This window comes from Erythrolamprus reginae, chromosome 13 (genome assembly GCF_031021105.1).
Source record: "Erythrolamprus reginae isolate rEryReg1 chromosome 13, rEryReg1.hap1, whole genome shotgun sequence".
Classification (NCBI taxonomy): domain Eukaryota; kingdom Metazoa; phylum Chordata; class Lepidosauria; order Squamata; family Dipsadidae; genus Erythrolamprus; species Erythrolamprus reginae.
Window position 1 is genome coordinate 15466716 of NC_091962.1, and position 11553 is coordinate 15478268.

General features: G+C 38.9%; 1 protein-coding gene across 1 annotated transcript in view; it reads right to left on the bottom strand.

Annotated features, from left to right (window-relative positions):
• CTSS (cathepsin S) overlaps positions 1-6493 on the bottom strand; it is an 11977-nt gene extending 5484 nt beyond the window's left edge. The window contains exons 1-5 of the mRNA XM_070766063.1: positions 6301-6493; positions 3926-4058; positions 2960-3082; positions 1287-1439; positions 980-1204 (exon numbers count right to left, since the gene is read on the bottom strand). Of these exons, the coding sequence (XP_070622164.1) occupies positions 980-1204; positions 1287-1439; positions 2960-3082; positions 3926-4058; positions 6301-6308 (642 nt within the window). The 5' untranslated portion in view covers positions 6309-6493. The remainder of the gene's footprint in view (positions 1-979; positions 1205-1286; positions 1440-2959; positions 3083-3925; positions 4059-6300) is intronic.
• Between the last annotated feature and the right edge of the window lie 5060 nt (positions 6494-11553).

Sequence of the window (11553 nt, forward strand, 5' to 3'; positions counted from 1 at the left end):
ATCACAGAAGAGGCAGAGTTTAGACCAGGACCGCCCAACCTTGGTAACTTCAAGATCTTTGGACTTCAGCTCTCTGGATTCTGGGAATTGAAGTCCCAGATCTTAAAGTCCCCAAGTTACAAGCAGGAAGAGGGAGATTGTGATCCCGCTGTATAGAGCGCTGGTGAGACCCCATTTGGAATAATACTAAGTCCAGTTCTGGAGACCTCACCTACAAAAAGAGATGGATAAAATTGAATGGGTCCAAAGACGGGCTACAAAAATGGTGGAAGGTCTTAAGCATAAAACGTATCAAGAAAGACTCAATGAACTCCATCTGGAGGACAGAAGGGAAAGGGGGGGACACAATCAAAACATTTAAATACGTGAAAGGGTTAAATAAGGTTCAGGAGGGAAGTGTTTTTAATAGGAAAGTGAACCCAAGAACAAGGGGACACAATCTGAGGTTAGTTGGTGGAAAGATCAAAAGCAACGTGAGAAAATATTATTTGACTGAAAGAGTCGTAGAGGTTTGGAACAAACTCCCAGCAGACATGGTTGGTCAATCCCCAGGAACTGAATGTAAACATGCCTGGGATAAACATAGATCCATCCTAAGATAGAATACAGGAAATAGTATGAGGGCAGACTAGATGGACCAGGAGGTCTTTTTCTGCCATCAATCTTCTATGTTTGTATGAATGAGGAAGGAAGGAAGGAAAGAAGGAAGAAAGGAAGAAAGGAAGGAAGAGAAGGAAGGAAAGAAGGAAGGAAGGGAGGAAAGAAGGAAGGAAGGAAGGAAGGAAGGAAAGAAGGAAGGAAGGAAGGAAGGAAAGAAGAAAGAAAGGAAGGAAGAAAGAAAGAGAAGGAAGGAATGTGGCAGGAAGGGAGGAAGATGGACCAGGAGGTCTCTTTCTGCCGTCAATCTTCTATGCTTCTATTGACATCCCAATTTAATGCAAGTCTACAAGCAATTTTTTGCAGCAATAACTATACAAACCTTGGCCTTATATGGATAGGCTGCGTCGGAGTTGATCCCTTTATTATCTATGATATACTGGTAAGCAGCAGGCATATAGCCTCCGTTACAGCCATGGTTCCCGTACAAATTGGAGCAATCGACAAGATTCTGCGAGCTGAGCGATACCAGTTTCCCAGTTTGACGTTTTAATTGGGCTTCCAGGGCGCCCACAGCGCTGAAAGCCCAGCAAGCGCCACACGAGTACTGAAAGACAGAGGCGGTCGAAATCAGTCGCGCAAAAAATACCCTGAACAGAGAACGATGGCGGTTGAAAAGTCCTTCTCACCTGGTCTTTGACATTTGTGACGTATCCTTTGTCCCTCCAGTCTATGGAGTCAGGAATGCCGAGGCCTATGTTGTAATCGTGCGACGTGGAATTTCGGTTCCACCAGGAAGGAATATTTAAGCCCGTTAGGAGCGACGACACTTCCTCAGTGGTCTATGGAAAGATCAGAAATGCATGCATTCATTTTACCCAATGAAGGAAGAGCAGAATGACAGAATGGAGTTGGAAGACCTCTCCACAACACAAAGAGGAGCTATTGCAAGAATAAAAATGGAAAATTTTTCCCTTTGTTGGACAGGCTACAATATACACAGATTGAAATGGGATAAAGATCGGATCTTCGAAATCAAATAAGGGGTTTATGTTTATGACCTGGAAAGAAAATATATTTGTAATAACTTGTATTTTTTACTTTTGTTTCTACTTTCTAGGGGGGACATGATCGAAACATTTAAATATGTTAAAGGGTTAAATAAGGTTCAGGAGGGAAGTGTTTTTAATAGGAAAGTGAACACAAGAACAAGGGGACACAATCTGAGGTCAGTTGGGGGAAAGATCAGAAGCAAGGTGAGAAAATATGATTTGACAGAAAGAGTAGTAGATGCTTGGAACAAACTTCCAGCAGAGGTGGTTGGCAAATCCACAGTCACTGAATTGAAACATGCCTGGGATAAACATAGATCCATCCTAAGATAAAATATACAGGATATATACAGGATAAGGGCAGACTAAATGGACCAGGAGGTCTTTTTCTGCCGTCAATCTTCTATGTTTCTATGAATGAGGAAAGAAGGGATGAAGGAAAGAAGGAAGGAAGAAAAGAAAGAGAAGGAAGGAAGGACGGAAGAGAAAGAAGGAAGGAAAGAAGGAATGAGCAAGGAAAGGAGGAAGGAAGGAAAGAGAAAGAAGGAAAAATCCACAGGAACTGAATGTAAACATGCCTGGGATAAACACAGATCCATCCTAAGATAAAATACAGGAAATAGTATAAGGGCCAACTAGATGGACCAGGAGGTCTTTTGTTGCTGTCAATCTTCTATGTTTCTGTGTTTAATATCTTTGTCAATTGAATGTTGACTGTTTAGCTGTGTTTTTTAAATGTTTCATAAAGTTTATTTTTAATTTAAAACAAAAATGCTCTCAGCCTGATGGGAATCCTTAATGGACCCACCAGTCCTTTGGGGGCGACATGCGTGGCCAGCTGTCAAAACCTGCAGGGCTTTTTAAAATGATGGGAGGGGGGCTGGAAAGAAGCCTAAATCAAAAATTCACAGGCTCTTAGGTCGCATCCTAATATAGATGTGGAAAACCACAAACCGAATACTGCTTAGAGTTATATATAAAACACAGTAAGGAAAGAAAGAGCAAGGTATCTCTCTAATCTTTTTAAAAATATGTATGTATTTATAACTGCTTTTGTATTATGTAATTGAACTAATACTTCCTAATAATTTTTTTTTTTTAAGAGTTGGAAGACCCTAGAGGTCTCCTAGTCCAACCCCCAGTTCCCTAAAAAAATAATAATTCAACCCTCTTTAATCTTCACCATTCACATTTGTTTATTTTCAAAGCAATGGCGGTACCATTTAGTCTTGCCTGGCGTCTAATACTCATAGCTACCAAGCCCAAAGAGTTATCAAATATAAAAAATTAAATAAATCAACATGACTAACCATATCTGCCAAGTTATTAATGCCAAGTTCGTAAGAATGCAAGCCGAGCGAATATTCGAGATTGTGCAGTGCGATAAATTGTACGTTCTTCTCCCAAGTCATTCGGCGCAGCTCTTCCTGGTTCTGAGAATTAAAGCAGAAGTCGCAATTAGCGGGCGAGAAGACCCTGCTTTTAAAAACAAACTGGGTCCTACTTTTATTTTTAACTGCAGGAGTTACCGCCGAGCGCTCTTACAGTCTCACGCTACTCACCAGAGCCTACAAAACTTTTGCCAGACCCATCCTAGAATACAGTTCATCTGTCTGGAACCCATACCACATCTCGGACATCTTGAAAATGTCCAAAGATACTTCACCAGAAGAGCCCTTCACTCCTCCACTCGAAACAGAATTCCCTACGAAAATAGACTAACAATCCTGGGTCTAGAAAGCTTAGAACTACGTCGCCTAAAACACGATCTAAGTATTGCCCACAAGATCATATGCTGCAACGTCCTACCTGTCAATGGCTACTTCAGCTTCAATTGCAACAACACAAGAGCACGTAACAGATTCAAACTTAATATTAACCACTCAAAACTTGACTTTAAAAAATATGACTTCAGCAACTGAGTTGTCGAAGCGTGGAACTCATTACCTGACTCAGTAGTGTCAACCCCTAACCCCAAACATTTTTCCCTTAGACTCTCCACCATTGACCTTTCCAGGTTCCTTAGAGGTCAGTAAGGGGCGTGCACAAGTGCCCCAGTGTGCCTTCCGTCCCCTGTCCAATTGTCTCTCCTTTATCTCATTTATCTGTTCTTCCTTTCAAATCTGTTCACCTATACTTTTATATCTTTTATTCTATTTGTTTCTTTACTTATATTACTACATATCTGTTCTCTTCAATGTGTATTATGTATTGGACAAAATAAATAAATAAATAAATAAGTAAGTAAACAAACAAACAAACAAATAAATAAATACCTCGTTCTGGTAATCTTTGCCGTATTTCTTCTTCCATAATTCCCAATACTTGTTCATCTTGGGGTCCTGGTGCCACTCGGGTGCAGAGTTGACAATGACGTAAAATGCCATGAGCCAAATGTGTATCTCCATCCTGTTGAGATGTAGGGTTACGCACTAAGAGGACCACTCAAATTTGGAATGACCACATGAGTTTGAGAGACAACCACCATTGGTGTCCGCGGCTAATGATGGTCATTCTGGATTTCTTCAAGTCAAAGCATGCCTGACAAACTATCGTTTAACTCTCTTTGCTCAATTGCTCAATTAAGGCAAGAAGAGAGTCCCATTTATATGGTGGAAGTGCTGATTATTTCTTAGAAATAAAAATTACAATGCTCGCAAGAACATTTCTTTGCACAATGCCGCAATGGTGCTCAGTCAGAAGTTTGTACAATTTTGAAGCCACAACGCCTAGTATCCATCGTAATCAAATTACTGGAGACATCGTACAATCTCCCAGTGCCACTCTGATAAATCGACTCCTAAATGCACTTACAGGGATACTCGTTTTGCTTCTTTATACAAAGAAATAGTGAAGTCCACCAGGCATCATATTACCGCACTTTTAATCATATCACTGAGTTTGCTCACAATGAAAGGAAGATCAAGCACTATTTATTCGTTAAGAAAATTTAAACAGCCTCCCAACTCACTCACGGTAATTCCAGGCAGCTTCAAAAATTAAAACATAGAAACATAGAAGACTGACGGCAGAAAAAGACCTCATGATCCATCTAGTCCTGTGTTTTATCTTAGGATGGATCTATGTTTATCCCACGCATGTTTAAATTCAGCTACTGTGGATTTATCAATCATGTCTGCTGGAAGTTTGTCCCAAGGATCTACTACTCTTTCAGTAAAATAATATTTTCTCATGTTGCTTCTGATCTTTCCCCCAACTAACTTCAGACTGGGGCCCCTTGTTCTTGTGTTCACTTTCTTATTAAAAACACATCCCTCCTGGACCCTATTTAACCCTTTAACATATTTAAATGTTTCAATCAGGTCCCCCCTTTTCCTTCTGTCCTCCAGACTATACAGATGGAGTTCATGAAGTCTTTCCTGATACGTTTTATGCTTAAGACCTTCCACCATTCTTGTAGCCCGTCTTTGGACCCCTTCAATTTTGTCAATATCTTTTTGTAGGTGAGGTCTCCAGAACTGAACACAGTATTATTCCAAATGGGGTCTCACCAGCATTCTATACAGCGGAATCATAATCTCCCTCTTCCTGCTTGTTATACCTCTAGCTATGCAGCCAAGCATCCTACTTGCTTTCCCTACCGCCTGACTGCACTGTTCACCCATTTTGAGACTGTCAGAAATCACTACCCCTAAATCCTTCTCTTCTGAAGCAAGCAGTAAGTTGAACACTCACTAGAAGTTGGAGAGGTTGCATCCCAAATAAATATTTTAATGATGCCAAAAGTCTCTGACCCATCAATTTCTGGTGTGAAATTGGAGGATATTGAATTAGGCTGCTTGGAAAACGTGCAAAAAATGGAGGAGATAGAATTCATTTGTATCTCCTGTTTCTTAAACCTAATATATTTTGCTAATTAAGACCCGGCTCGTGTTTAATTTTTGCTAAAACGAATACACCCAAAACAGGAAGAAAGTAATTAATCTGTCAAAGTTCAGTTCTGGAGACCTCACCTACAAAAAGATATTGATAAAACTGAACAGGTCCAAAGATGGGCTACAAAAACGGTGGAAGGTCTTAAGCATCAAATTTATCAGGAAAGACTTCACGAACTCAATATGTTTGGAGGACAGAAGGGAAAGGGGGGACATGATCGAAACATTTAAACATGTTAAAGGTTTAAATAAGGTTCAGGAGGGAAGTGTTTTTAATAGGAAAGTGAACCCAAGAACAAGGGGGCACAACCTGAGGTTAGTTGGTGGAAAGATCAGAAGCAACCTGAGAAAATATTATTTGACTGAAAGACTAGTAGATGTTTGGAACAAACTTGCAGCAGACATGGTTGGTAAATCCACAGTCACTGAATTTAAACATGCCTGGGATAAACATAGATTATGATAAAATACAGGAAATAGTATAAGGGCAGACTAGATGGACCAGGAGGTCTTTTTCCGCTGTCAATCTTCTATGTTTCTATGTTTTTTTTAAGTTTCTTCGCTGCAAATTCCTATCAAATCCAGGTTTGGTAACAAATTCCTTCTTTCCTTAGATGAAAAGATACTCATTATTATATAGAGATGTCAGACCTAAAAGTTAACATCCTCGCAAATCCCCTTTGACGGACAAAACAAACTTCTAAAAGTTTTCTCTAAGAAAGTATTGCGAAGGAGAAGAATGGCGTTCTACCTACCTGAACATCTTTCAGCTGGTAGTTTTCACCCAAATCGTAGTCATCCAATGTCTTTCCCCCAACTCAGAGAATAATTCTCTCTTTTGTGCTAACTCTGTAGCCGAAGAAGACAGCCGTTTCACCGAAGCAGCCGCCACCCAGTGAGGGTGCCAACGGGAGACAAATCAATTTATTACCCTTGTCACATGAGTCTGCCTGCCCCAAACCAGGAAACAGGCTGTGATTTTCACTTTCAGCCAAACCAAAAGTGATCCGAGTCTTCTCTGGTTTTGCTTGCTGGGGTTTTACCAGGTTTTTTGCTCATCCGTTAAGCTTGGATGGAGGTTGGAAGACCACCAGGCGAGCCTGAGATTTTGCCCAGGAAGAGCAAAATGACAGGATCTTGGCAAACTTGGACAATGGGCGCTATCTATTTTATTTATTTATTTATTTATTTATTTATTCATTTGTCCAATAAATAAATACATAGGAAAAAAATAGACATGTGATAATATAAAAGAGGGTGAAAGTGAACTTAGAGGAGAGGATATATGAAAGGAAGAGAATATATAAGATAGGTGAGAGAAAGGAAAGACAATTGGACAGGGGATGAAAGGCACACCAGTGCACTTATGGACGCCCCTTACTGGCCTCTTAGGAACCTGGAGAGGTCAATCGTGGAGAGTCTAAGGGAGAAACAAAATTTATTACTTACTTACTTACTTACTTACTTACTTACTTACTTACTTACTTACTTACTTACTTACTTACTTACTTATTTAGTCCAATACACAATGAGGGTTTTAGTGGGTATATATCTATATACACATAGTAAAATACATGATGAAGGTTATAGAGGAGATACTCATAGTAAAATATATCTAAGAAAGAATAGAAGAGAAGATATAGTAATAGAACATATCAATGAAAGAATAGAAGAAGAGATAGAGGAATAGAAGAAAGGTATAGGAGATATAGGAGAGCAATAGGACACGGGACGGAAGGCACTCGAGTGCACTTGTACTCGCCCCTTACTGACCTCTTAGGAATCTGGATAGATCAACCGTAGATAATCTAAGGGTAAAGTGTTGGGGGTTTGGGGATGACACTACGGAGTCCAGTAATGAGTTTCACGCTTCGACAACTCGGTTACTGAAGTCATATTTTTTACAGTCAAGTTTGGAGCGGTGAATATTAAGTTTAAATCTGTTGTGTGCTCTTGTGTTGTTGTGGTTGAAGCTGAAGTAGTCGCCGACAGGCAGGATGTTGCAGTATATGATCTTGTGGGCAATACTTAGATCTTGTTTAAGGCGTCTTAGTTCTAGGCTTTCTAGGCCCAGGATTGTAAGTCTAGTCTCGTAGGGTATTCTCTTTCGAGTGGAGGAGTGAAGGGCTCTTCTGGAGAAGTATCTTTGGACATTTTCAAGGGCGTTAATGTCTGAGATGCAATATGGGTTCCAAACAGATGAGCTGTATTCAAGGATGGGTCTGGCAAAAGTTTTGTAAGCTCTGGTAAGTAGTGTGAGATTGCCAGAGCAGAAGCTACGTAGGATTAGGTTTACAACTGTACAACTCTACAATGAAATTCAAGGGTGAAAAAAAGTCAAGTTCTACATTTAGGCCAGAAAAACAAAACGCACAAGTATAGTATATGTGGTACCTTGCTCAACAGGAGTAACTGTGAGAGGGATCTTGGAGTCCGAGTGGACAACCATTTAAATAGGAGCCAGTTGTGTGCAGCAGCTGCCAAAAAAGCCAACACAGTTCTAGGCTGCATCAACAGAGGGATAGAATCAATATCACGCGAAGGGTTAATGCCACTTTATAAGGCCTTGGTAAAGCCACAGTTTGAATATTTGCATTCCGTTTTGGTTGCCACGATGCAAAAAGGAGATTGAGACTGTAGAAAGAGTGCAGAGAAGAGCCACAAAGATGATTAGGGGACTGGAAGCTAAAACATTTGAAGAACATAGAAACATAGAAGATTGACAGCAGGAAAAGACCTCCTGGTTCATCTAGTCTGCCCTTATACTATTTCCTGTATTTTATCTTAGGATGGATCTCTGTTTATCCCATTCAGTTCCTGTAAATTTACCAACCACTTCTGCTGGAAGTTTGTTCCAAGCATCTACTACTCTTTCGGTCAAATAATATTTTCTCATGTTGCTTCTGATCTTTCCCCCAACTAACCTCAGATCGTGGCCCCTTCTTCTTGGGTTCACTTTCCTATTAAAAACACTTCCCTCCTGGACCTTATTTAACCCTTCAACATATTTAAATGTTTCGATCATGTCCCCCCTTTCGGTTGCAGGAACTGGGCTTATGTCTAGTTTAATGCAAAGAAGGACCAGTGGAGACAGGATAGCAGTCTTCCAACATCTCAGGGGTTGCCCCAAAGAAGAAGGAGTCAACCTATTCTCCAAAGCACCTGAGGGTAGAACAAGAAGCAATGGGTGGAAACTAAACAAGGAGAGAAGCAACTTAGAACTAAGGAGAAATTTAGAACAAATAATTGGTGGAACAACTTGCCACCAGAAGTTGTGAATGCCCCAACAATAATAATAATAACAACAGAGTTGGAAGGGATCTTGGAGGTCTTCTAGTCTTCTAGCCTAGGCAGGAAACCCTATATTACTTCAGATACATGGTTATCTAATATCTTCTTTAAAACTTCCAGTGTTGGAGCATTCACAGCTTCTGGTGGCAAGCTGTTCCACTGATCAATTGTTCTGTCAGGAAATTTCTCCTTAGTTCTAAGTTGCTTCTCTCCTTGTTCAGATTCCACCCGTTGCTTCTTGTTCTGCCCTCACGAGGGGCGAGAGTGAAAATGCAAAAACTTCCCTTTCTTCAAAGAGTCGCAGCTGGTTAACGGCCGAAAGGAACCGAAAGGAGGAACAGAATTTGCAACCGGCTGCAAATTTCCTCCCTCCAGCTGCAAAACTGGGACCGTGAATAACTCAGAGGATGTGTGGGGTTGAAGGGTTATTAGTGTGTGTTTTTTAACACTTACTGTTGGTTTGTTTTTAATTCTCGTGATTATTGTAAGCCACCCAGAGTCCACTGGAATTGGGCAGCATATAAATCTAGATAGATGGATAGATAGATGGATAGATGGATAAATGGATAGATAGATAGATAGATAGATAGATAGATAGATAGATAGATAGATAGATAGATAATTAGATAGATGGATGGATGGATGGATAGATAGATAATTAGATAGTAGATGGATAGATAGATAGATAGATAGATAGAGAGAGAGAGATAATTAGATAGAGAGATAGATAATTAGATAGATAGATAGATAGATAGATAGATAGATAGATAGATAGATAGATAATTAGATAGATGGATGGATGGATAGATAGATAGATAATTAGATAGACAGACAGACAGACAGACAGATAGATAGATGGATAGATAGATAGATAATTAGATAGTAGATGGATAGATAGATAGAGAGATAGATAGAGAGATAGATAATTAGATAGATAGATAGATAATTAGATAGATAGATAATTAGATAGATAGATAATTAGATAGATAGATAGATAGATAGATAGATAGATAGATAGATAGATAGATAGAAAGAAAGAAAGGTAGGTAGGTAGATTGATAGATAGATAGATAGATAGATAGATAGATAGATAGATAGATAGATAGATAGATGATAGATAGATAGATAGATATAATAGATTATTATTGTTATTATTATTTTATTATTATTATTATTATTATTATTATTATTATTATTATTATTATTATTTGACCCCTATGACAATCATTAAGTGTTGTACCACCTGATTCTTGACAAATGTATCTTTTTCTTTTATGTACACTAAGAGCATCCTTGTGTGTCCAATCACACTTGGCCAATAAAATTCTATTCTATTCTATTCTATTCTATTATTTATTAGATTTGTATGCTGCCTTTCTCCAAAGACTTGGGGCAGCTCACAAGATACAATATAAAACAATGCATACAAACAAATCTAATTTAGTTAAAAACTACAAGCTAAAAACCCAATATATTAAAATCATATCATATGGTAGGTGATAGATAGATGATAGAAGATAGATAGATAGATAGATAGATGATAGAAGATAGAGAGATAGAGATAGCGAGGGAGAGAGAGAGAGAGAGCGAGGGAGAGAGAGAGAGAGAGAGATGATAGAAGATAGAGAGAGAGAGAGAGAGAGAGAGATAGGTAGATGATAGAAGATAGAGAGATAGAGAGAGAGAGAGAGAGACAGATGATACAAGATAGAGAGATAGAGATAGCGATAGATAGATAGATAGATAGATAGATAGATAGAGAGAGAGAGAGAGAGAGAGAGAGAGAGAGAGAACCAAACTAAAGGTGGAACCACAGCTTGTCAGGATGGAAAAATGCACCATTTAAGAATATTCTCCTTGGACCAGGTGTATTTATTAGTCATGTAGAGATTTGGGAGGGGAAAAAGAAACCACACATAACCAAAATTCTCTTATTTTAGGGAACCATCACACATAAATGCTCTTCTTTTAAAAAAACACCTGGGTGTATTTTCATTTTTCTTGGGGCCGGGGGGCCGGGTGGGGGGGAGGAATTCGTGGATCCGTTTCCTCATTTGGACACTTGCAAGAATAATGTGCTTATTCAGACCAAAGCTTCCTGGTTTGCACAATTGGAGGCGGGTCTGTGTGTATGGGTGTGCAAAAGCCCTTTGTTTCTTAGGCACCAGTTTTTCTTTCTCCGTGTCACAACTTCCAAGGCCTGTTTGGGAAATAGGCTTTCTCTTTCTATTTTTACAAAAAAATAAAAAATAGCAGTTCCAACTTCAGAAGCCAAGGAAACATTTCAAGACCAAAGTTTTCCAATCTGGATTTTTCTATTTGAAAGTTATTTTATTCATTCATTCATTTAGAAAATTTAGAAATTGGCCGACATAAATGATTGTTTATTTTTACAAAATAAAATAGTTCTAACTCGCAGTTCTAACTTCAGAAGCCAAGAAAATACACTGCTCAAAAAAAAATAAAAAATAAAGGGAACCCTTAAACAGCACAATATAACTCCAAGTCAATCAAACGTCTGTGAAATCAAACTGTCCACTTAGGAAGCGACACTGATTGACAACCAAGTGAGAATATTTCATTCATTCAGATGTAGGATGGGTTATTTGAGTGTTCCCTTTATTTATTTATTTTTGAGCAGTTTATTTCAAGACCAAGTTTTTCCAATCTGGATTTTTCTATTTGAAAGTGAATTGAATTGATTTTAATTGATACTT